This window comes from Ictalurus furcatus, chromosome 9 (genome assembly GCF_023375685.1).
Source record: "Ictalurus furcatus strain D&B chromosome 9, Billie_1.0, whole genome shotgun sequence".
Taxonomy (NCBI): domain Eukaryota; kingdom Metazoa; phylum Chordata; class Actinopteri; order Siluriformes; family Ictaluridae; genus Ictalurus; species Ictalurus furcatus.
This window is the reverse complement of record NC_071263.1, coordinates 25,526,022-25,551,729: the sequence shown is the minus strand read 5'-3', so window position 1 is coordinate 25,551,729 and position 25,708 is coordinate 25,526,022. Positions and strand designations below refer to the sequence as shown.

At 38.0% G+C, this 25,708-nt stretch overlaps 1 protein-coding gene across 3 annotated transcripts in view; it reads left to right on the top strand.

Annotated features, from left to right (window-relative positions):
• The window catches only part of abhd12 (abhydrolase domain containing 12, lysophospholipase), a 29,664-nt gene extending 11,631 nt beyond the window's left edge, over nucleotides 1-18,033 (top strand). For all 3 annotated transcript variants that reach the window (XM_053632092.1, XM_053632093.1, XM_053632090.1), the window contains 12 exons: nucleotides 6,681-6,802; nucleotides 8,040-8,145; nucleotides 9,172-9,291; nucleotides 9,574-9,604; nucleotides 9,899-9,944; nucleotides 10,826-10,955; nucleotides 11,643-11,680; nucleotides 12,180-12,259; nucleotides 12,597-12,679; nucleotides 13,981-14,059; nucleotides 14,255-14,382; nucleotides 14,806-18,033. In XM_053632092.1, coding sequence (XP_053488067.1) covers nucleotides 6,681-6,802; nucleotides 8,040-8,145; nucleotides 9,172-9,291; nucleotides 9,574-9,604; nucleotides 9,899-9,944; nucleotides 10,826-10,955; nucleotides 11,643-11,680; nucleotides 12,180-12,259; nucleotides 12,597-12,679; nucleotides 13,981-14,059; nucleotides 14,255-14,382; nucleotides 14,806-14,839 — 997 coding nt within the window. In that variant the 3' untranslated portion in view covers nucleotides 14,840-18,033. The remainder of the gene's footprint in view (nucleotides 1-6,680; nucleotides 6,803-8,039; nucleotides 8,146-9,171; nucleotides 9,292-9,573; nucleotides 9,605-9,898; nucleotides 9,945-10,825; nucleotides 10,956-11,642; nucleotides 11,681-12,179; nucleotides 12,260-12,596; nucleotides 12,680-13,980; nucleotides 14,060-14,254; nucleotides 14,383-14,805) is intronic.
• The last annotated feature ends 7,675 nt before the right edge of the window (nucleotides 18,034-25,708 follow it).

Below are 25,708 nucleotides of genomic sequence, written 5' to 3'. Positions count from 1 at the left end.
GCTGTTAGCTGCCAATACTTTAGACTGCAACCTCAACACATTGAAATGCAAGTAAAATTGGAATTGATTTGTATTTTCACTTGCCAACGTTGGGAATCTGCTTTAACACTGGCTGCTAATGTGATTTTAAAGGAAACCTTAAGGGAGGAACAGAGGAAGATCAGAGGACATTAAAGGTGTCCTAAAGGGTTTTAAGCCGGTGGGCTGGTCATTCCAGTCCTCTGTCTCTGTGTGTGTGTGTGTGTGTGTGTGTGTGTGTGTGTGTGTGTGTGTGTGTGTGTGTGTACTGGTTTCATTACCGCAGTGTCATAGCGAGTCGGAGCACTAACTCACTCAGGCATATCTGTCAAAACGGATCCAGCAGCGTGCACTGAGCTATAAGGCCATGCTCACAGACAACGGGGGGGAAATCTGATTTATTTTTAAATCTCATTTCCAGACTTTTGCAATGCAAAGTACAAGTAACAATCTGTAACAAGTAAAAATCAGTCTCTCCGTTCACACTGTAGTCACATTTAAACGTATTTCCATGTCTGTTTTCAAAGTAACGGCACGGGTGTGAAAGACGAGTGATTAAAAGTCGAGGATGGAATATGACTCTGAATAAACACTGAATTATATACATTTTATGCTCTTAAAAACATAACTATAAAGAAAATGCAAATAATAATCAACACTGAAATTTGTTCTAACAGACCTGTAGTGGATCTTTTTTATTATTATTTTTTACACAATGGTAATGTCCAGTCCTGTGTTCAGCTCAGGCCTCACTTACAGAAAACTAAAGTGGGTGGTGTGGGTCACAGTTTTGCTGCTGCTTTAACCGTGGGCACTGCGGTTATATAAGATTCACCACAACTGCGCGTGTGTGTAATATAAAAAATAGAGAGAGAGAGAGAGATGCATGCAATATGTGTATTTAGTAAATATCCTATGTTGAGAAGCGCGCACACTCAATGGCAAAAAACAAACAAAAAAACAACCTGTCCCATGATCCTATTTGAATATAAATTTAATTCGATTTGATTTGAAAAGATTTTTTTTTTTTCTTTTTTCCCCCCTGTGGCTATTCAGACTGCAGAAGATCTTTTCCCATTCAAATCAAATTTGCCAAATAATCGGATTTGAGCTGCCTGTTTGAACATGGCGACCGAGATACAGACACCCTCTCATGTAAAAGAGCGAGAAAGAGTGTCACTTTATTGTTGAGGGAGACGTGTACGTCTGCGTGGAGAGTCGTACAGAAAAATAGTTTCTTAAAAACAAATTAAAGCGGCGTGAACGTGGTTGTGCTTTATATAGGTGCCTTCTAGCTGTATGTGAAACCATACAGTACTTCATGTGCTGTTCTAGCAGTATTTAAGTATTTTCTATGTATCTATTGTGTGCAGATGTTCATCTAAAACGATCTATCTAATGAGCTGTACTTTAAAATGAAGCACACCGTACATGCAGCACCCGTAGTGAACGGTGTCGGTTGAGTTAGTTACGTCCTGTTAATTTTTATAACCGCATCTCTTCACTGTAAAGCGGTTAGTATTTGAATGTAACGAACCTCTCATGTACAGCTCCACTTAACTCTAGTGTAGCGTAGAAATTAGTGTATTGCTATTAATATCTCAATCTGTTGTAAAGGTAATGTGAGAAATGAATCATGGCCGTGTCCGTAGAGTTCAGTCTTTACGCAGTTTATGTAATTAATAAAGCGCTGTGTGTGTGTGTTTTTTTTTTTTCTCTCTATAGCATTTAATGCTGATTCCTCTGCTTCCCTTTTAAACTGGATTTTTCTCATACCGTTCTGTCCTCCTTGAATGTGGTTTGCTTCTCGTGCTTTGTCAGCTTTGACGGCCCCAGCAGTCTGACAGGACTGACCGCTGGGTGTGGCCCCATTAAAGCTCCATTCCATTTCCCATTTCTGTTGGAAACTGCATTACCTGCATAACCGGTGCTTCTGCTTCAGGGTGGAGACTTGGAGAACTTCTGTCTATTACAGGTGTCAAGGTGTGGTCTGAAAACCATATAAATCTCTTACTCCATTCACAGCATGGCACAGCAGTGTGTATTGTGTATTATGTGTATAAATGTGCGAGCAGAGCTAAGCCCTCCTCTCTTTCATAGATGGAAAGGCATCGGTATAAGGTTTCATTTTTGGCATCCGCAGCAGATTATTAGCTGTTAAGGATTATTTGTAACCAAGCACAACAGTATCACTCATTAGTAAGAAGTATACTCTGAATGGTGTGAAGATGTGAGGCTGGGGCTGATTTCTTTCCATCTCAGCCTGTAGATTCATGTGATTCATTAGATTCATTACATTGACTTTGCCTAGATTAAATGTTTGTGTAATGCAGATGCTTCAGATGTTTCAGTGAACCTCTGTGCTGTATCATTAAAACATGAACACACTTTAAATGCTATAACTCGTACAACGCTGTTCAGCTTTGTGATGAATAGTGCCATGAATGCCTTAAAAAAGTAGTATGTACTTAACCCTCAACTGCTCAGATGTATAAAGAATTTGACGAATGTAAGTCGCTCTGGATAAGGGCGTCTGCCAAATGCCATAAATGTAATGTAAATGTAAAAACGGACACTTGTGAGTCGTGACTAAAGGGTCGTGTGGTATTGGTATCGAACAATTCAGAAAAAAAGAACAAAAAGAACGTTTTAAAAACGCCAACGTTTTTGTACGACGCACCATCTCAGTATGTCAAAATGATAGCGAAGTCATTCCAACAATTTCACCGCTGGATTGAAGATCCCGAGAGGACGCGCGCTCACACTGTTACTATAGTAAAGGATGTAACTTCGGTGCGCGAGCGTAGGTGCCAGTTAATATATATGCTGTGAGCAACGTATACGGTCTAATCGACATTCATGCGGTCATGAATTATTGCTGTTAATTAAAACAGTGTATTATCAGCTTCTTTCGTTCACATTCAAGACTTAAAGTGAGCTCAAGACAGTAGGTGAGCTTCATCTTAATCATTTCACCATAAACGTTTCATTTTGATGAACTGTGCAGGAAAGTTATGCTTGGGATGCAACTATATATATAGATTACGACATTTATTTTCCAGGAACACGTTCTATCTCCGTTGCGCTTGGCCGACTGAGTGCACGATTGCGTGGTATTTCACACATTTATCCTACCGAGCGTGCTCATGCATTGATAATGGTATGACCCATTTTTAAGGGTGGTCACATTTATACTGACACTTTGTTTTCAGATAGACTGAGCAATGTGAACTACTTTTCACTTTTAAAACTTGGTAATATGTGAACATTTCAAGACCCTTCCCTACATCTTGTTTTGATGTCCTTCAGGGATCAAGCCTTATTCAGCGGGGGTCAGACCCCCAAGCCAGAGAGCTGGGTTTAGCTTGACATAGTACATAAATGTCACTAATCAAGTAGCTTGTATAGAGCTATACACACACGTTACAGCACAACAGTGTAGAGATGGCACTTAATCTAATTCTCATTATTCAATAGAGTGACTACAGAGTGTTGTTATACGGCGCTTTATTATATTATTAAACACACATGCGCTATTGTTTTTATTGAACCGACTTCAGTGATGCTATTAAGAAACTTTTGCTTAGCCGGCAGCATGAAAACAAATGTTTAGTTTGGTGAAAATGAGTGTAATGTCTGTAAAGTTGTAGGGCTGGGAATCATGAGCAATTTTAAAAATCAATAAACCTCATCAAAACTGTTGATTATTGTTTTATTGGTGTAGCATTTAAAAGAAATAGTCAGTTTTCAGTCAGGGGTTTATACAGTTGAAGCAGTGTAGGTTTAAAATGTAGCTACCAAGTTAAATCTAAGGTTATCATCATCTGCTTATTAATTTAACGACTTGTACAGGTTTGTAACTGTAAAGACGCCCCCCCCCCCCCGACATTTACACACACACGCGCACACATTTTGCCTTACACAAACGTAGACAAACCTGTTTGCCATACACACGTTTTTCTTTTTTTGTATGTTTGTGAGGACCTCCATTAATATAATTCTTGCTGTAGCTAATAAGTGCTATTTCTACATCTAATCCTAACCGTAACCTCAGTAACCAGAAGAGAATTTTTTTGCTCTTTTTCTTTTTTTCCCAAAGCTCAGTTGCTGTATGTTTTGTGAGGACTTTATGATTAGGAGGATATTTGATATTATTGCAGCATTTGTGAGGACGTGCACCTCTTCTTCTTTTTGGTCTTCAATAGGTTAAATACGTACGTACCCACCCCCCACCCCTAAACTAATGTTTGGGAATCTAAAATGTTTTTGTACTGACTCGACAATGTAGCAGTACTGTATATACAGATATCAGATCAATGTTGGTCGATTATAGTTTCAGCAAAAAAGTCTCTGCATATTGCATGTTATAGACAAAAATAGCACACTGCGATTATACTGTCACATACCGCATCCTCCACAGGAAGAAATACATAATGTATACAAAACCTCAGCTTTTTTTTTTTTATTCAAATACAAAATATCATGGACATCAGTGTGTAAAATGACAGTTTGTGAAATGAAAGAATTGTAACTCCAGTATAACATTGCTAAATGCTACTCACTGTTGTTATGGTAACTTTGGTTTCTTCTGTTATTATTGCGTGACCTACTTTGTATTGCTTTACCATACGTGTATGAAGTTTTTCTTCTGAACCTGATGCAGCATTTTCTGCTGAAAACAGCCTGATACCAATAGCCATATATGTAGAAATAGTCAAAAGTGCAGTGTAATATTTATCACCTGTTTACACATATGATAAGGAGAACTTGCCAAAAAAGCTAAACGGGATTGCAACATGTTTTTTTTTTTTTTTCCTCTCTTTTTTTGTTTTTTTTTTCTGATAAAATGATGGTGAGCGTATTTCACTATGATTGGGACGGCACACTGTTGTTATCTTATTGCAGGTTTAATTAACAGAAGCTGATGGAAACATCTGGCGACTTTAGGGACGTTTGCTTAGTGTCAAGCGTGTAAGGAGGTACACCCCCCCACCACCTCTCTCTCTCTCTCTCTCTCTCTCTCTCTCTCATCTCTTTAAGGTGTCACTAAGCAGTCCTCAGGACTTGAAGCAGTGCTCTACGTATGTTAGTTAGAGATGAGTGACTTTTTTTTTTATTAGATATTTATTTATTTTTTAAAACATTTTTATATCCAATCCATGATTTGAAAGCACTGATGCACAATGTTGTTTAACTGCTATTGAACAGCAATATGCAGAGTCATTTTTACCGCCTGGAAGTCTATTCTTTTCCTATAACGGGTTCAGAGTTCATAGTTTTATTCCTTTAGTGAACATGAATCAACACCTTCTGACCAATCAGAATCGAGAATTTAACAGCACTCTGGTATAACGTGATTTTTTTTTTTACTTCTCAAATCCCAGAAATCCAATAGGAAGTCTCGTTCAGTGTTGCTCATGGTTTTTTGTGTTGTACAGACTTGGTGTAAAAAAAAATATCTGTAATCCCATTGCAATATTTTTGCATGTACAATCCTCTGGAAAAACTCTGTTTACAGTCCCTTTAAGCTGGACGTCCTGAGTAATACAGTAGACAACGCCAGCTGCCATTCAATTTGTGATTTACACTTTTGGCAACTGTAGGAAACTAAGTGTGTGTGATGTTTAATACCTCCGACAGTGTTGAGTGCTGCTGTGATTTTTCTGGAACATTGAAAACGAGCAATGGAAGGTTTAGCGTGGTTTTCTTATTTATTTTCTATTTTTATTTGCCTGATCTAAGTCTATTAATTGTTGTCTTTTGATGTAGGGAAAAAAAGAGCTCTGAATGAATGCATAAATGCTTGTCTTTCATGGCATTTTCTTTTTAATAAGAGATACCATGTAGAGCACCACTACAAGCCTGTAGCTTAATGCTGCGAGTGGGAAATCAATATATTCAGGAAGAGTGCAGTAACTGATCCTGTCTAGTGAGAGCTGAGAGCAGAAACGGACTCCTCTGGCCTCATGAACGTTGACCTAGACTTTTTCACCTTCTGCATTCTCCTTCATGTGACTCTCTCTCTCTCTCTCTCTCTCTCTCTCTCTCTCTCTCATGCACATTACTGTTTGTAGATGATTCTTGCTTAATGTCCATTTCTCTCCCTCTCTCTATTTGCTCTTATCATAATTTTATGACAACACAAGCGTGTGTGTGTGTTCGTGTTCATAACTGCACAAATGCCTTTAGTGTGTGCGTATGTGTCCGAAGCATTACGTCAGACCTTTGCTCTACCATTGCGTGAAACAATACATATCCATCCATCCATCCATCCATCCATCCATCCATCCATCCATCCATCCATCTTCTATACCGCTTATCCTTTTCAGGGTCACAGGGAACCTGGAGCCTATCCCAGGAAGCATGGGGCACAAGGCGGGGTACACCCTGGACAGTGTACAATACATATCATTTCTGAAAATGTTTAATATTGTTTTTCATATGTTTTTCATATCTGTGTGTTTTGCGTATAGTGAACAGAAGCACTGTACACAGCACATGCAGTATATACATTAAACCCTGAGTGCTGATTGGCTAGAGGCAGTCACTGGTCAATGAGTGGTTGTACCTGTGCAGCGAGCTCTAATCAGTGGTGGTGATGTGTAAAAGAAAACTATTTGTGATGTATATAAATTATAATTTTGTGTGTGTGTGGTTCGCAGGAGTCGTTTGATGTGGAGGTTGACGAGGATCTTCCTCTGGGTTTTGGGGATCTACATTGCTATTCCGTTCATCATCAAGCTCTTTCCTTTCATCCAGGCCAAGCTGGTCTTTTTAAACTTTGGTGAGTAATTACATTGTATTTAATCTTTCTAAACCAGCAATTAGATGTCGCTAAATTTATCATTTTAATTAACTTTAATAATTAATATCTTCAGTAAGTCATTTCTAATCCCTGACAGATGACGATATCGCTTATTTTTTTGCGGAAATGGATGGAAAACTAGGGAGGTGCAATTTTTAAACAGCTTGTGAATATTTTACATATGATTTTGCATATCTTTTGCAATAAGAAAACTATCAGCAGCTTACCAAAAAAACGAAAGAATTATGAACTTGGCGATTGTTGTAGGCTACAGATTAATTAGTGACGGAAGCTTTAACAAGTTCCTCAGGATGTAATTATATATGGGTGGGTGGGGGGGGGGGATAACACCGTTTTTATTCTAGATTAAAACTTTTACAATGAAAACCGCTTTAATTTGAACTTGTTAATGTTAAAACAGGACAGAAATGCTTTGTGTGTGCTTCTGCATCTCCTTCAGGTGTAACCTGTTATCACGATTTTTTACATAATGTTATAATTATTTTTAAATATCACCCAGCCCTATGCCTACTCTAAGTACATTCCAGACTTCACTCTTCATCTACGTTTACTCATTTGGCGGACGACTTTGTCCAAAGCAGCTTACAGTTGAGCTGATGGTTAAGGGCCTCGCAACAATAGCAGGTCAGCAGTGCTGGGATACAAACTCGCGACCTTCTGATCAGTTGCCCCTGAACTGGTGGTATTTATACTCATTTCTTGTAGGTTCTCCAGTTTCCTCCCACCTCCCAAAAAAACATTCAGGTAGGAGGACTGGCCGCCATAAATCAACAGAAAACGGATTTTTCCGTCACGTAGTACATTTTATATGGCTTTGTTTTGTCACATGTTGAAATGCTTGATGCGGATATGGAGAAAATCGGCGGAGAAACTCCGCAGGGAGAGTAACCTGAAGAACCGGGGACCCTAGAGCCCTAAAAAAATAATAATAAAATAAAAAATACTTGATTGTGTAAAACGGAGAGTCTTGCTGATTCAGCCTAGGAACTGAAAGTGTGTGTGTCTGTAGGAAGCCAAGGACATGTGACTGTGTTTCACTTTACTAATTTGTCAATATGACGCATGCAGTAATGACGTTGAGGTCACAAGGCTTTTTAATTATTGCGAAAACCTCACGAGTTTAAATGTCATTTCTCTTATCTGTCTTGGAGTCAGACCATTAATCTCTTTCTATTTTTTTTTCCCTCTCCCCCAGTGAGGGTGCCATATTTTATCGATCTTAAGAAGCCGCTCGATCAAGGCCTGAACCACACCCACAACTTCTACCTTCAGCCAGAGGATGGTGTTCATATTGGAGTGTGGTAAGAGCTTTGTCACGCACAAATTCATGCATCATCGCATTCATTCTTCGTTTGGTTCCTTTCTGCTTTTCCACATTTCGACTGGTGTGAGACCAGCAGCGTGTACTGGCTGTGTGGATATGAGAAGAACAATCCGGAGCGTAACTGCAGTGCACAATATTAGTTGTTAATCATTAACACATTATTGCAGACTCCTGCAGTATGCCAATGGAAAATGCAGCGAAACATTGTGTTCTGTAAATAATCTGATTTCTGTGTAATCATGTACAGTAATCTAAAAAAAAAAAGATTACTTTTTTAAGTATATAATAAAAAGATATCAGATCAATGTTGGTCGATTATAGTTTCAGCAAAAAAAGTCTCTGCATATTGCATGTTTGTAGACAAAAATAGCACACTGCGATTATACTGTCACATACCGCATCCTCCACAGGAAGAAATACATAATGTATACAAAACCTCAGCTTTTTTTTTTATTCAAATACAAAACATCATGGACATCAGCGTGCAAAATGACAGTTTTTGCAATAAAAGAATTGTAACTCCAGTATAACATTGCTAAATGCTACTCACTGTTGTTATGGTAACTTTGGTGGCTTCTGTTATTATTGCGTGAATTACTTTGCATTGCTTTACCATACGTGTATGAAGTTTTCCTTCTGAACCTGATGCAGCATTTTCTGCATACCAATAGCCATATATGTAGAAATAGTCAAAAGTGCATATCTATATCAATCACTTGTTTACATGTGTATGATCAGGAGAACTTGCCAAAAAAAGCTAAAAGCGATTGCAACAGTTTTTTTTCTCTGATAAAATGATGATAGTGAGTGCATTTCACTGTGATTGGGACAGCACACTGTTGTTGAGATCATCTTGGTGCGGGTTTAATTAACAGAAGCTGATGGAAACATCTGGCGACTTTAGGGACGTTTGCTTAAAATGTGTCAAGCGTGTAAGGAGGTACGTCTCTCTCTCTCTCTCTCTCTCTCTCTCTCTCTCTCTCTCTCTCTCTCTCTCTCTCAGGCACACAGTACCAGCCCTGCTGTGGAAGGAGGCACAGGGAAAAGATAGAAGCTGGTACGAAAGCAAGCTCCAGTCCTCTCATCCTGTCATGCTCTATCTGCATGGCAACGCAGGCACCAGGTACACACACATTCGTCATACTGTCCTTGTGAGGCGTTTCCACTGATATAACTGTTAAAGCAGCTAATTAATGCTATACCTACACCTAACTCTAACCTTAAACTCGGTAACCAAAAGCATACAACCAAAAAAAAAGGTGGGGTGGGGGGAGCCAAATGTCCACACGAGGTCAAAATTTCAGATATTCTTATCCTTGTGAGGACATTTGGTCCTAACCAATACAAGTCCTAACAGTTTCAGTCTTGAGTGTGTAATGTTTCGCCTGGTTGGGGTGTGTTTCAGGGGAGGAGACCACAGAGTGCAGCTCTATAAGGTAAAACACCCAACATGCTCTTACCATCACCTACACCTCAGTACTGTGAGCACGGGGGGGGGGTTACTGTATTGTATTTTTGCATATTTTACCTGGATTTCTGTTGGCGTTTACAGTGTAGACTGTTTGACAACCTTTTTGTGAGAATTTAGCATTTAATTATAGGGAGGAAATAAAAACATGGGTTTTAAAACATGGGTTGGGTGACTTTAAGGCTAGCTAAATTATTTTTCAAATTAAATTCTCGATAACTTGTAACATCTGAGCCATCTCTCTCCCTGTTCATTCTTTCAGGTCCTTAGTTCATTAGGCTACCATGTAGTCACATTCGATTATAGAGGTAAGTAGCTGTCTCTTCTTTTCTGTAAACCTTGTGTAAAATTCCATTTATTCTACAATGTAAGTAAATGAGTCAAATTAAATAAAGATTATAGTGAGAGAGCCTATTAACTTGTACAGAGACCTTGCTTCTGAGACCATTATTATGCAATTAGAGTTGTGCTCATAAATTTACATGCATACTTTTTGCAGCACCTGGAAAATTTTGTTAATTTTTTTTTTTAGTGAGGAATCATTTAGAATTGCGTTTAGTTGTTTATTTAGTTCTGCCCTGAATAAGCTTTTTCACATAACAGATGTTTACATATAGTCCACAAGACGCAATAATAACTGAATTTACACAAATGAACCAGTTCAAAAGTTTACATACGCTTGATTCTTAATACCGTGTGTCGTTACCTGAATGATCAACGACTGTGTTTATGCTTTGTGAGTTGTTCATGAGTCCCTTGTTTGTCCTGTTTAAAGCTCTTTTCCCCTCCCCCCATCATTTACTACTGCTGTTCAGAAGTTACACAAGATATTTACATAAGATAGTTTCCCAGAAGACAAAATAATAATTTACACAGATCATCCTGTTCAAAAGTTTACACCCCCCCTGGTTCTTAATGTATCGTGTTGCCTTCTTGAGCATCAGTGAACGTTTGCGCCTTTTGTAATAGTCGTGTACGAGTCCATCAGTCGTCCTCAGTGTAAAAAGATGGATCTCAACATCATATAGTCTCTGTTGGAAAGGGGTCAAATATGCAGAAGATGCTGGAAAAGTAAAGAATCTAACGTTAAATGTTTGTGTGGGGGGGTTTTAAAAAAAAATTTTTTAAATAAATATATTTTGTGTTTGTGTAAACACATGGTGTGTGTGTGTGTGTGTGTGTCTATCAGGTTGGGGGGATTCAGAGGGCAGCCCTTCTGAGAGAGCGATGACGCAGGATGCTCTCTTCCTCTACCAGTGGCTGAAACAGAGGATCGGCAGCAACCCGCTCTACATCTGGGGCCACTCTCTGGGAACCGGGTGTGTCTTGCTCTCCTGTTAAAGTTCCAGGCTAAAGATCACACCCTAATTTACATTTATACCATTTAGAAGATTTATTTAGAGCTTTGTAGTCTCCATCAGAAATATATCCCCATGCTAGTACAAAACAAAGCAAGTCTTAAATTTTTTTATTTTTTTTTTATAACTTTTTCCTGGATTTAGTGCACTATTAATTACTTAGTGGTTGTTCCGTCTTTAGTGTCCTTTAAGTTCCTTCTTATGAATATTCTAAAAACAGTGGTGTCCAAGAAAATTGCCATCAGTTAATACTAGCGCTAATTATTTTTAACATTACTCACAGTTTATTAATTCCCAAGTTCGTTGATTGTTAATGCTGTTTTAGTGGTAGTAAAAAGAAAAAACACTTTGAAGTAGCAGTTATCGATGTACCATGTAGTTTTTTTTTTTTTTGTGTGCGAGTAGTATGCTTCCATTTCTTGTTTGCTACAGTAGTCTCATAGTTCCTTTGCAAAAGTATGACCCTAATGTCAACCTCAAACACCCAATATGTCTCAGCTTATGAGTGACACTTTATACAGGGAGAACTGGTGAATATTTCAGTACAAAAACCTGCATAAACGTTTAGATAAACATAAAGCTTAATAGAAGGAGAAAGCTAAGAGTGAGCTTGTGACTGACAGTGTGTATTCATTTCTGTTTTTCCAGAGTGGCCACTAACTTAGCCAGGCGTCTGTGTGACAGAGGTGAGTGTGTGCATATGTGATCAAACTAACCGCAATGTAGTCTAAAGGCTGTTTGGACACATGGTGAAAATGGTGGGTTATTTTGTGAATAACTGTTGACTCAAAGTCGCAGACTGGAGTGTAATGGATATTCTTGTTAAAGACACTAATTTGGTTGATGGATAATGAAAGTTTACCACTTGGCATGATTAATTCGATGTGTATAATGTTTGTATTGGTATTCGGCAGGTCAGACAATTCCTTAAATTTGAGAAGGAAACCTACCGTTTATGCAAAGACATGAATTGTAAAATTAATTATGGATGTGTACGTCTAATTTGACACATGTTTAATGTAGTCCTACAGTTTTATATTACATAATGGATCTGTGTGCAGACAATAAAGTCATTTACTAATGAATGTACTCTAATTGCAGTGTGGGTGGGGGTGTGTGGTTTGTTCTTGGTATGGAAGAGTAATGGTTTCATTCTGAAGCTGCACTCACCTGCTGTGTTTACAGGAACACCACCTGACGCTGTTATCCTGGAGTCTCCTTTTACTAACATCAGGGAGGAGGCCAAGAGCCACCCTTTCTCCATGGTGAGGCTATTGCATGCACTGTGTGCATCTACACATGTCTGAACTATACTGTTTGGATTTCAGATCCACATTTGGTCCCATGTCCTACATCATACAACCACTGTCTAGAAACCATGCATTAACAAAGCCTTCATCCAAATAGCCTGTCATGTGACCAAAAATAGAATTGTTCTAAATTATAGTGCTTAGATAGATCCCTGAAGAAATGTAAAATCTATCTGAATCATCATTTATTATTATTATTATTATTATTATTATTATTATTATTTATTTGTATATGTGAGTGAATAAATTGTATTGTATTAAGATTGTAATTGGCTTTTGATGTATAATGTAGGTTTACAGGTATCTCCCAGGCTTTGACTGGTTCTTTTTGGACACCATCACTGCCAACGACATCCGATTTGCCAGCGATGAGAAGTAAGTGTTCACGCATTTGTCCATATGTCTCATTCTCATGGCGTTAATACAGCTGCAACCTCTTGTATCGTGTTATTTGTTATAAATCATTTTTATCACTCTGCTGGCCTCATAGACTTTCACACCTTGTAACTCTCTTAATGTGGAACCACAATGTTAGGTCAGAGGTTCCCAAAATGTTTATAACTCATGACCACATTACTGATCAAATAAAGCCCCTACAGCACACGAAGACTTTACATTGCTTAGGAAGAGAGATTTGATGCAAAGATGTTTCATATATATGTAAATGACACCGAACATGGCGCGTAGACCGGAGAGTTGTAAATATTTCTCAGTCAAATATTGATTGAATAGTTTTTGCTATAAAACAGTGAGAATAGTGAAAGTTTGAAATCCACTGCATTAGATGATAAAACTTTTATATAGCTGGTATTTTTCCCCAGGGTGCTGTTTATTAATATAACTGTAGCTGACTAATACTGGCTTGTCCATCACTGACCAGTGTTATTTATAGACTGTGTAATATTCTGCATTAACAGCAGGTGAGCTGACTCATACTCAAACACACGCGTGCGCACACACACACCATTCTGCAAAACACGGCATTTGCAAAGGTGTTGCATCAGAAATCTGAGCATTTTGTTGCCATGCAACATTCTGGTTTTATAAACAGGTTTGGAATGATAATAAAATAGTGCAGGCTACACAAACGCTCACTCTGCATTTATATCTCCTATTTAAGTTTCATATTTACTCCATTCATATACCCCTGTACAACAAGTCTCACACTGCTGATATTTAATACTATACTCAATATACAGTAGTAAATATGAAACTGTTTTTCTGTATTATAAGCCTATTAAAATGACGTTTAGTATCTAAGTGGCAGACCATCATCACTTCCTGTTGAGGAGAACTGTGATCAACAGTCACTTTCGGAACACATATTTGCATGAAAACCTAATGGCCCGTAATGAAATTTCACCAGTTTTGGTGGAAAACGCAAAATATGAGTGTAAACATCCCCGTCATGGTGGACGTTAAAATAACGATTTTATTATTATTATTATTATTATTTTTAACAGAGGTACCACCTGTTAAAGTTCTTAACCTTGCATATAAGAACTTGGCTTCACTGGTAGCTAATAGTGATGTCATGTCATGACCTCTGACTAACATTTTCTTCAAAACTGTCTGAACAGTGCATGTTCCTTTCTGTTCAATAAGCAAATTTATATTGGTCTTTAAAAAAAAAATCTGTGGCTTTTTTTTTTTAATTATTATTTTTTTTACTCTAGTGTGAATCATATGTCCTGTCCAGTCCTAATTCTCCATGCTGAGGACGATCCCGTTGTCCCTTTCCACTTAGGAAAAAAGGTAAGAAAGTCTTAACAGTTTTATTTTCAATCCCACTCTCACACATGATCCAGTTCATTAGACTTTGTATCATCATGTTAGGTTGTTACATTCGTGTGTGTGCTCAGTACTTATGTTATCTGCTCTCCTGGAATGCTTCCTGCTGCATGCTTCCTCCCTCTAATGACTTAATTTTCCTCTTTTCCTCTCCTTCAGCTGTACAATATAGCGGCTCAGTCCAAGAGCCTGAATGGACACAAGGTACAGTTTATTCCATTTCCCAGCGCGCAGGGCTACAGGCACAAGTTCATCTACCGCAGTTCCCAGCTGCCTCACATACTCAGGTAATTGAGAGTGAGTTCAGCAATAACCACCGAGTTATAATTGAGTCAGTGAGTTAGACCAAGCAGCCACTGAAAGGATGAAGGTTTGTATACAGACCGATGGATGGAATGAAGGAAGCTGTGGATGGATGGAGAGATCAAATTAAAGTGTTGGTAGATGAATGGATGAGTGGAAAGCATGATGATGGATGGATGGAACAATAATGCTGTTTATGGATGGATGGCTGGTTGGAAAGAACGAAGGTGTTTATGGATTGATTGCTAAATGAATGAATGTGGTGTTGGATGGTTGGATGGAAAGAATGAGGGTGTTTATGGATAGCTGGATGCATGGCTAGATGGATGTATGGAAAGAATGAAGGTGATGGCAAAAGACAATGTTACCATCTCTATCTCTCTCCGTTTCTCTCCCTGTCTCTCTAGTGACTTTCTCAGCACGACTCATCCACACTTATAACTGAAAGCTCTACCAGATTGTCCTCTTTTCCCCTCCCACACACACACACACACACACACACACACACACACACACTGTGCATTCCATACTTCAGTAAATCACCTGAAGAGCCGAGAACAGCGAGCATGAGGAAGAGCGGAATGGCAGCTTGAGCACAACATATGCAAAGAAATATGCAAACGTGCACTGAACAGAAACTGGATATTTGTAAGCGACACACTGCACATGAGTGTATGACACGGTGAGATAGCATGTGGTGTATTTTATGAAGATGTCATTTCCCTCTGCAGCAGCTGCTACTCTACTGAAATAATCACTAGTAGAGCTTACTGGACCTTTTATCCATTTGGTGTGAACTTTAATCATGTAAGAGTTAAAGTGAATTAAAGGTGGGGTTTTTGGGGTAGTACTAACAATGGCCATTTTTCAACAAAATCACCAGGATGCGTAACTTGTACAAATCAACCTCATTAACTCATTCTTTTTCAGATTGCTAGTGATGACAATCTCAGAATATGTCAAAGTTTAACTCCTCTTTGGTTTGATTTTTTTTCTTCTTCTTCTTCTTCTTCTTCTTTTCTTTTTTTGATATTTTATCATAATCTCTCTTCACACGTTACAAACATTTGAAGTTGGTAAAAGTTTGACCATTGGGTATTTATTTATTTTTTTTAAATTAGAACTACTGTAATTAACTTAGATATGTAAAACTTGTCTAACTGCATCTGTAGATTCACTGGACACGGTTACGAGAACCTGCAGAGCCTTCACAAATATCTAAGCCAATAATATGAATATTTACCAAAATAGCATAAAATATATCTATATGTATAAATCTGTTGGGTGAATTATGGGGGCTTATTTAATTACATGTTCCCAGGATTCGCTGTAGATATTAGAGTATTAGAGTGATCACATGGGACGATATTTGTGTAATCACACGGTTTTCAATTGGCACTATACAGATAAATAACAAAGTTGCACTATTCATAAATAATTGCAAATAACAGTCTCCTGATGGCAATCAGATGGGGTTTTTTTTTTTTTTTTTAACGTAAACATCAACACATTTTTCCGTTATTACAAAACTGTATTTTATTAGCTAGCTGTAAGGCGATGCTTCTACACCCACACAGACAGCAATACACTCGCTTTACTGAGCTCGTCTTAACCAAACTGCATCTCACACTATGGAGCAATAATGTACTGTACTGATTCATCCCGACTGTAACATACTAAATTTGGGTTGCAGAAAGTATGAATTATGAGCCATAGATCAACAAAATGTTCTGAATGTAGGATCTGTGGGTGTGTGTGTGTGTGTGTGTGTGTGTGTGGGTGTGTGTGTGTGTGTGTGTGTGTGTGTGTGTGTGTGTGTGTGTGTGTGTACAAACTGTAAAAGCAATGAGAAAGCTAACTTTATTGGAGACATTTTAAACCTGGATGAGAGAAATGCGCTTTTTCATGGTGTACTCGATACATTGATGGGATTTGGGGTTTCTAAATTCCAGGCCGATTTACAATGAGCAATGATGTTGGTTTGTAGAAATTATTTAAGTAGATCTTGAGGGGTTAGTGAACATGCCATCACTACATATTTTTGACTTCCTGTGAGCTTTGAGTTGTTTAACACTGTTGGCGTTTCTGTACGAGTTCATTAAATCATTAAAGACCTGCTATGCACGTCCACTTTACTCAAAAGGTACATAACAACGAAGGTTAAAAGATTGAAGTAGACCATGAACAGGACCCTATGAAGTATATATGTATGTAGAGAAGTGTGCGCACACAAGTTAGCTTTAGCATTACTAGCCTCTGAGTACTTTTTTTCCCAAAGAGTGTCCCCTAGTCTGGTCTAGTCTAGTCTAGTCTAGTCTAGTCTAGTCTAGTCTAGGTCCTTCTACACATTATATGAGCATCCCAAAAGTTAGAGTTCTTATTGTTATTGCCTGTTGTGTAACTAGCTCATGACTTGCTTGCTAACAGGCTAATTTGTGGCAAATGAGAGAAAAGTCAACACACAAGTCAATAAAGAAACATGACCCCCTAAATGCTGCATGAACACCTCCTAACATTCTGCAAACATTTCTGTTAAAACTTACATTTTCTCACAATGCATCATGGGAATGCACAGTCTCTTAGCCGACCAGATCATCATCAAAAACGTTCAAGAAGTCTTAAATGAATTTTATGGATTCTTATGAAACATTTCTAAGTGTCTGATTATCTATTAGGACTCTAGTATTTGGGATGTGACCTGTTTCTTGGTTTGTTTGTTTTTTGGGTTTTTCTCCCGCTCTTTCTTCCCTAAGTGAGTGACCAAAGCCTTGAACAAGTCAACTGAAACTGTGTTTTTTTTTGTTTTGTTTTTTTTTATTACTTGGTTTGGTATCAGATGCATGTTAATCTTAATAAAACCATTGCAACTAGTTAAGATCTGAATAAATTTAGATTTTTTCCCCCTATAATTTGTAATAACATTATGTATAGAAAGACTGTGCTTCTGAGCTCTCAGCTCAAATTCCCTTCAGCTGCCTTTGTCAAAGACCAAACACAAAATTTGAGCATATTTTCAGTCTGTTTAGTACTTTTATGAAATGTCTTGTTATTTAAAAACAGTTACTACTCTTTTTTGTTGCAATATATCATGTGTGGTTTACAGTTGTTGTTTTGTTTTAAGCTGCTAAACCTTACTGTACTACTGGGCACAAACACAACCATGTACAGTCTGTCTGTTTGTACATAATAAAGGATTGAACTCACATTTGACTGGATTTTTCACTACAGCTCCAGATTTTCTGTTGGAAAACTGAAGCGTATTATAAAAATAGATTGATAAAGGATTTAGAATATTGCTATAGGAATTACATGTATTCAGACAGTCGGGGGGGGGATTATAACATCCATCCGTTCATTTTCCAAACCGCTTATCCTACACAGCGTCACGGGGGAACCTGGAGCCTATCCGAGGGGCCTCGGGGTATAATTCGGGTGCCAACCCATTACAGGACACAATTGCGCACACACACATTCACACACTGTGGACAATTTGGAAATGATGATCAGACTACAACGCATGTATTTTGGACTTGGAGAGGAAACCAGAGTACCCGGAGGGAACTCCCGAAGTCCCGGGAGAACACGTGAACCCTCTGCGCACAGGGCGGACGCAGGATTCAAACCCCTAGCCCAGGAGGTGCGAGGCAAGGTGTCATAACAAATAACGGTTATTAAGAGAACATCTCCACGTACAAATAAGAGTGTCTTAAAAGACAGCATCTAACCGTTATTGTAGTCTTTTTAATAGCTAGTTATTAACAGAATGGTTTACTACTGCTTCACTACACTATTTGATTTCCTTTAACTGAGGTGTTAATAAACATTCATTACCATTCTTATAGGAATATAACGGGCTGTTCTGATTGATTTTTTTTTAAAACTGTAGGGGCATTTTTAATTTGCCCCCACACCTGTGGAATGCCACGATATTACAACCCCTTTAACTAGCTTTTGCAGGATTAAGCTAGCAAGTTATTAACTCTGAAGTCATCTGCTTCATTTATTTATTTTTTGCTTTAATATAAGCTGATTGAAGCAAGTGAGCATGGATGAACACAATGGGATTCTACTTTGACAGGTTTTAGAGGTTTGAGTCGAAGGGTAAACATGGACAGAGTTTACTCCAGACTTAAAGTGAACACACCGCCATGCCTAAAGTAGATTTATGTTGTCCAACAGTACAGAACAATGCACTGTGAAATAATAATAATAATAATAATAATAATACTATATTAACAACAAAGAGTAATATAAAATTATAGTTAGAAAAATACACCAAGACCTTTCTGGAATTTCTTCATCTCTATATAAACACCTGTCTTTTTAATGGCTAAGTAACATCTGTGTCACCTTCCATTAAGCAGATGTGCTCTAGTGGACAACTTACTTCAGCTGGGAGATCATCTGTGTTCTTACTTCTGGGTCTTCTCTGTTCATAACTCTGTCCACACACACACACTATATATATATATATATATATATATATATATATATATATATATATATATATATATATATATATATATATATATATATATATATATATATATATATATATACATACAAGAATGCTGTCATTAAATTTTTTTAAAAAATAAATAATAAAACATTATTACACATGTAGTGGTCCTTTGAGAAAACAACTGAACTATAGAAAGACACACAGAAGCCTCGTCACTTTTACCCTCATTTACAGAATTTTCTGTTTTTTAAAAGAAGACTCCAAAATATTTCAACCTAATCTCGGTCCACTGCATCTGTATGCTGTGCGTTTCTTGTTTTTGTCCGATCTCTAGCTCAAAGTAAACAGCTCATGAAGTCATGAAACCTTCAGGGATGTGTACACAAGTCCAAAAGAGTAGCTTTGTGAGGACTTTCTCTCATGTCTGACTGATCTGAACATCTAACAGCTTTCAATGCTAAATGGAATTTAACCATTACGGTAAACACGCACACACACACACACACACACACACACACACACACACACACTAAATGTACAGAACAGTATCCTACATAGTATACACTAATGTTTGTCCATTCAAATGCTACCATCAGGAGACTACATTATACAGGGAAAGAACTGTTTACAGGAATACTTATTAACAATAAATGAATTTTATCATAGTTTTTTATCACCTTTTTATAAAAGCTATGAGCCACAACAGGGTGTGTGTTACAGTGTTTTCAGCATGGAACCTATATGACAATCTGGTGTATATAATCAATCAAAATATAATCAATCAATCAATCAATCAATCAATCACTTCCTTACTTTCAGTAAGTAAAAAAAAATTAAAAATCAAAAAATGAATTTGTTTTTTAATATAATTTCCTAAAGTATAACACTGTAATTCTAACGATTATCAGCTGGATACAGTATTCCCCTCATAAAACTGATTTATCTTAGTCCGGTTTTCAAGTGCACACACACACACACACACACACACACACACACACACACACACACACATAGAGCAGGCTGCCACACTAAATGTTTGGGCATTGATATAGTTATGGTTAGTTTAGCTTTCTTCGTTTATTCTCAGCAACTCAAAAACATTTCAGACTAGAGTGCCCTCTAGTGGCGAACGGGTATGGGTGAATTAACCCGAAGACTTCACAAAAATGGTTGATGAAAATAATTATGAAATAATATATTGATTATTTAATGTAAACTCCAATACAGTGTGTGAGACAGCTAAACTAACCATAATTAAAGCTGCAAGCAGCGATGAAGGGTGTCTCTCACACAGGTGCACGTTGGGGCTGCTCCACCGGGGGAATGACATTCCATTTTTATTTTAGCACTTATATGTTGTTAGGAGTGTATCACGATGTAAAACATGACAGTTCATGTTGCCAGCAGATGGCGCTATGAATATAACTGTAGATAGGCATGTAGCTGTCTTCAGGCCAGAATGACTATAAAACATGAAGTTTGGCGCAGACTGAACATTGCATGTCTGAGTTATTGTAAAACATGTCAGTTCATGTTGCCAACAGGTGGCGCTATGAATATAACTGAAGATAGGCATGTAGCTGTCTTCAGGCCAGAATGACTATAAAACATGAAGTTTGGCGCAGACTGAACATTGCATGTCTGAGTTATTGTAAAACATGTCAGTTCATGTTGCCAGCAGGTGGCGCTATGAAAATTACTGAACATTGGCACGTAGATGTCCTCAGGCCAGGAGTCGTATCAAATGTGAAGTTTGAAGCAGATCGAACCTTGTATGCTTGAGTTATAACAACTTCCTTTTTAATAGCAGTAATAGCACGCTTTAACACTTATCTAAGTGTTGCTAGCATGTTCTAACATGGTTCTAGCATGTTAGTACCATGTTTAGAATTTCCTGGCATACTTTTATGTTTCTAGGATCACATTAGTGTAAAACATGTTACTTCCTGTTGCCAGCAGGTGGCGGTATAATGATAAATGAATGTTGGCATATAGATAGATGTCTTCAGGGTAGGATTCGTATCAAATATGTGTGAAGTTTGGTGCAGATTGAACATTGTATGGCTCAGATAGTGTAAAACATGCCAGTCCATGTTGGCAGCAGGTGGCATTATGACTATAACTGAATATTGGCAGGCCTCAGGCCAGGTTTTGTACAAAACATGTTAGGTTTGGTGCAGGTTGAACATTGCGTGTCTGAGTTAGTCTAAAACATGACAGTTCATGTTACCAGCAGGTGGCGCTATGACTATAAATGAACATTGGCATGTAGAGGTTCTCAGGCCGGGACTTTTATCATACTTGTGAAGTTTGGACCAGAATGGACATTATATATTTGAGTTATAACAACTTCCTGTTTCATGTTGAAACCTCGAAATTTGTGAGACCACCACGCCCACGCCATGCGGTGAAAACTCAAAAGCTTAGCAATTTATCATCGTCAATGCCTTAAGATGAGACAGACGAATATGATGTTGATCTGATGAAAAATCTAGGAGTAGTTCATTAAAGTACGCAGCCTGGAACTGGAAAAAAAAAAAAAAGAAAAAGAAAAAAAAGGAGCAAAAATTTAATAGAAAAATCAAAATGGCTGACTTCCTGTTGCATTTAGTGTATGGGTTCAAGAGACGTTTTTGCACGTATTGGCATGTTACAGATGTTTACCAGATTTCGTACGTGTAGGTGAAATGTAGCGCCAGACTTAATTCTGCAATCCCTATCAGATGTAAATGTTCTCCGGTTACGACATGTTTGCAAAGTTTCGTGAGTTTTCGGGTATGTTTAGGCCCTCTACGATGAGGGGGAATAGGAGAAGGACGAGGAGAAGAAGAAGAAACAGAGCAGATCCAATAGGGCTTCGCACCAGCAGTGCTCAGGCCCTAACTATGTCAATGCCCAAACATTTATGTACCTGACAGTGTTTAGTGTACATCATGGAATCAACTCTGCAATACTGTGTGTCGGTAGCTGGATGATCCACGACTGTTTATGTTTTGTGATAGTTGTTCATGTTCATGAGTCGCTTGTTTGTCCTGAGCAGTTAAACTGTCCACTGTGCTTCAGAAAAATCCTTGGGCGCTGTACATTCTTTACTTTTCCAGCAGTGACTATATCGTGCCGAAATCCATCTTTTCACACTGAGGACAACTGAGGGACTCGTACACGACTATTACAAAAGGTGCAAACATTCACCGATGCTCAAGTAGGGGTCACGATACGTTAAAACGTCATGAAACCCCCCTCTTTCAGCTCAAGTCTACCGCTCACTGTTTTTGGAAAAAAGCAGCTTAAATGGGCGTGGATGGCTGTGCGAAGAAGGGAGGGGAAATGAGCATGGTAGGGGAAGCCAGGAGAGGAAGAGGGGGTGAGCCTACAGAACACTCAAAAAAAAAAAAAAAAAAAAAGGATAGTGACAAAGTTTGCGGATGAGGCAGAGGACTTCTCTCTTCCTGAAGTCCCAGGGCTAAATGGAGACACAATAGATAGCGGTGCAGGTCTGACGCCCTGTTTATTTGAAACATTAGCCCCTGGCGTGACTATGAAGGAAAACATAAAACCGGAGGCAGTGCGAACAAGAGAAATGTTGGAATGCTAGTTAGCTTAAAAGACACAAGCTTGTCACATGTAAACAGCAAAAGGTTCTTCCCTTCAACAGGGACTCTCGTTATATAGTTTTGCACGCTACAGCCCACGGAATGTTAAGCAGTTTAATTAGCTCCAAAGGCAAGTAAAACTGTCATGGTGAGACAAGGAGAGGGCGAGACAAGTTGAGCGACAGACAAGGAGACAGACAAGGTGAGTGACAGACAAGGAGAGTGTGACAAGGAGACAGATAAGGTGAGTGACAGACAAGGAGAGGGTGAGACAAGGAGACAGATAAGGTGAGTGACAGACAATATTAGCAGAGTATTTTTCATTCCACAATAGGGCGTTATTTAAAAAAAAAATTTTTTAAATTAAGTGTTCAATCTCACAGCATTTCCCTGTGTAAACACACTTTCACATAAACCCAGAGAGAGAGAGAAAAAGAGAGAGAGAGAGAGAGAGATAAGTGCTTGTTGTTATTTAATGAAGGTCAGTCAATTCATCCAGTTTCAGTGAGTTTATAACCAGTAGACTTATTTAAGAAATGTACCCTACAAAATGCATACTATAGCTATAAATGCAAACAAATAAATGGCCATTTGTCATCTGAGGGAGGGGGGCACATTCTTTTGGTAATAAGAATAGCTCTTTTTGTTTAAGGTTTCTAGGCCCAGAACACCACACAGCCATAAACAGAACTCAATGAATAATTTGTGCCCGAGATTGAACTTACATTACCTTTCATATTCGTGTTTGGATTAAATCATTCAACTCAGGGGATCAAGCAAATAGCTTTAATGTCAATATGAATCAATATATTGATTGAAATAAAATTGAGGCAACAATCATAAATTGATACACTGATGCACAAATAGGCTAGCAAGGTGATTTGCTCATAACTACCTTATCATTCCCAAATTAAATGGTATGCTTACCCCAGATTCTGAACAAAGATAGTCACAATTATTTCATGAAACCGGTTGGACATGAATCGTTTTATGATTCATAGATTGAAAGCAGATTTTAAAGTCAAAAGCAGAGTCCTGTCTCAGTTCAAGAATGAAAAAGTTCTTCAGTGACCTTGTGACCTTCAGCCAAGAGCAGCAGGTGCCAGAGAAGATTAGGCCCTGGTCACAATAACTGCATCTGTTTAAGTGAAGCTCTTTCAGACGCTAGACATATAAAATAATAAAAATAATAATAATAATAATAATAATAATAATAATAATAATTCAGCTTCCAAATATTTTAAGCATAGATAGGCCTATATAAATAAATAAAAAAAAGATTATGAACTAGTTAGCATCGCTCAACATCAAGAAGCAAGATCAAATAAATCCCAACTCAAACCCAATTATTTATTTATCTTCAATAACCGCTTTATTCTGGCCGTGTTACATCCTGGATGGGGCACCAGTCCGTCACAAATGAATCACTGTTACCTTAATATTCCTCAGCAGTTAAAGAATCTCAGGTTACACACTAAATTAAATATGATGCAGTGGAGCAACTAAAATCTCATTCATACTAAGAGTGAGAATCTCGGTGCATTTTTGTACTTACAACGTTCAAGAAAGTCAACATGTATTTCACAAGAAGAAGAAAAGTGCATCTTTTTATTAGAAAAATGGTCATGGAAAAAACAAAATTTACAAATAAAATTCAATAATTTTTTTTTCAGTTAACAGATTGTAAAGACTGAAAAGAACCAGAGATCTGATGTAGCACAGGATCATGAGTGAAATAAGCGCCTCGAATCTACACAGAGAACAGGCGTAAATAAAATGTGGAAAAATTCAGGAAGCCCTGCGTAATCATTCCATAATAATATCCTTTATTACTCACCTTTAAATTACTACTAATCAATCATTCACTGGACTCATTCAGGTGGATGAATTTCCAGAGCCTCATATGAGATCTGGTTTGTGCACTTCCATGTGTGTGTGTGTGTGTGTGTGGTGGTGGGGGGGGGGGGTTCCTGTCTTTAGCCCTTTGAGGGCACAGCCCTAAAGATCCATGTTTTCTCGCTTCTAAAAAGCAAAATCAATACAGATCAAGACAAAGAGACAGAACTCGCTCCATCGCTCACATTAGCCTTGCTGTGCTAAACAAATCTCAAGTTTTGACAAATAATTTACATAACGACCATCAACATAGCCATTGCTTTTTCACTTACAAATGATCCGTAACTTTCAGTTCGGCTCGAAGTCCTACTCTACTGAGTGAAAGAGGAGCAGAGCATAGATATAAATGCAACCATTTAAGAATGGATGTAGCAGCGTAATTCAGACAGCTTATTTAAAAGCGCAATGGAAACGCACCATCCTACATCAAGCTTCAATCTTTTGTTGCTTGCGTTTATATACGAAGCCGGCTGCTTCAAAACCAGCTCTGGGCTCGCTCTCTCTTAACCTTTAATTCAGTAGTCATCAGGAAATTGTAACCCCAAGAACACTAATAGACAACAATTCAGAAAAGTATTGTTTTTTTTTGCATTGTACAACTACTCCAGTAATTTTGCTCCTCAAACCCAGTTTGGTGGCTTGTAGACATTATAAACACAAACTTACAGCAGAAGCATTCGTTCCTTCAATCAACTTCAGTAACTGCTATATCTTCGTAAGGGTCGAGGTGGATCCAGAGAATTTTCCAGGAACATTGGGTATGAGACAGCACTACATCATAGGAATCCATGCACACCCACATACACACACACACACAGCAAATTAGCGTGACCAATCCACCTAAAGGTCATTTTTGGGAGGTGGGAGAAATCCGGCGAACCCAGAGGAAACCAACTGCATTAAAATATTGTGCACTGCAGAAAGGAAGGACTGCACATAGCCAACTCATCTTTCTGGAGCCATACCACTCATGCCAATTTGATAAAACAGGCATCAAATTTACACAGTCATGGTCAGTATCTAGGAACAGAAATTCTATCGTGTTAGGTGGAGGATGTCAATCTTACTCAAAGATTTCTGTTTGGGTAAAATATCTAGCATTTAAAAAATAAATAAATAAAACAAGTAAACCAGTATATTCTTAATAAACATCTCACCCAGCAAATGCCTTAAACTATAGAATGCAACAAATGTATTGTTTTTATAGTTCAAATGTTGCATTATTTAATTTGGCAACAAAATGACAAACATTCATGTCTTTTAAATAAATGTGAAAGGTATTAGCAGAACAAATGACCTTTCTCATGGAAGTGTACAGAATGAGCTTGGACCTAAATAAAGAAAACAAACATCTTTGCA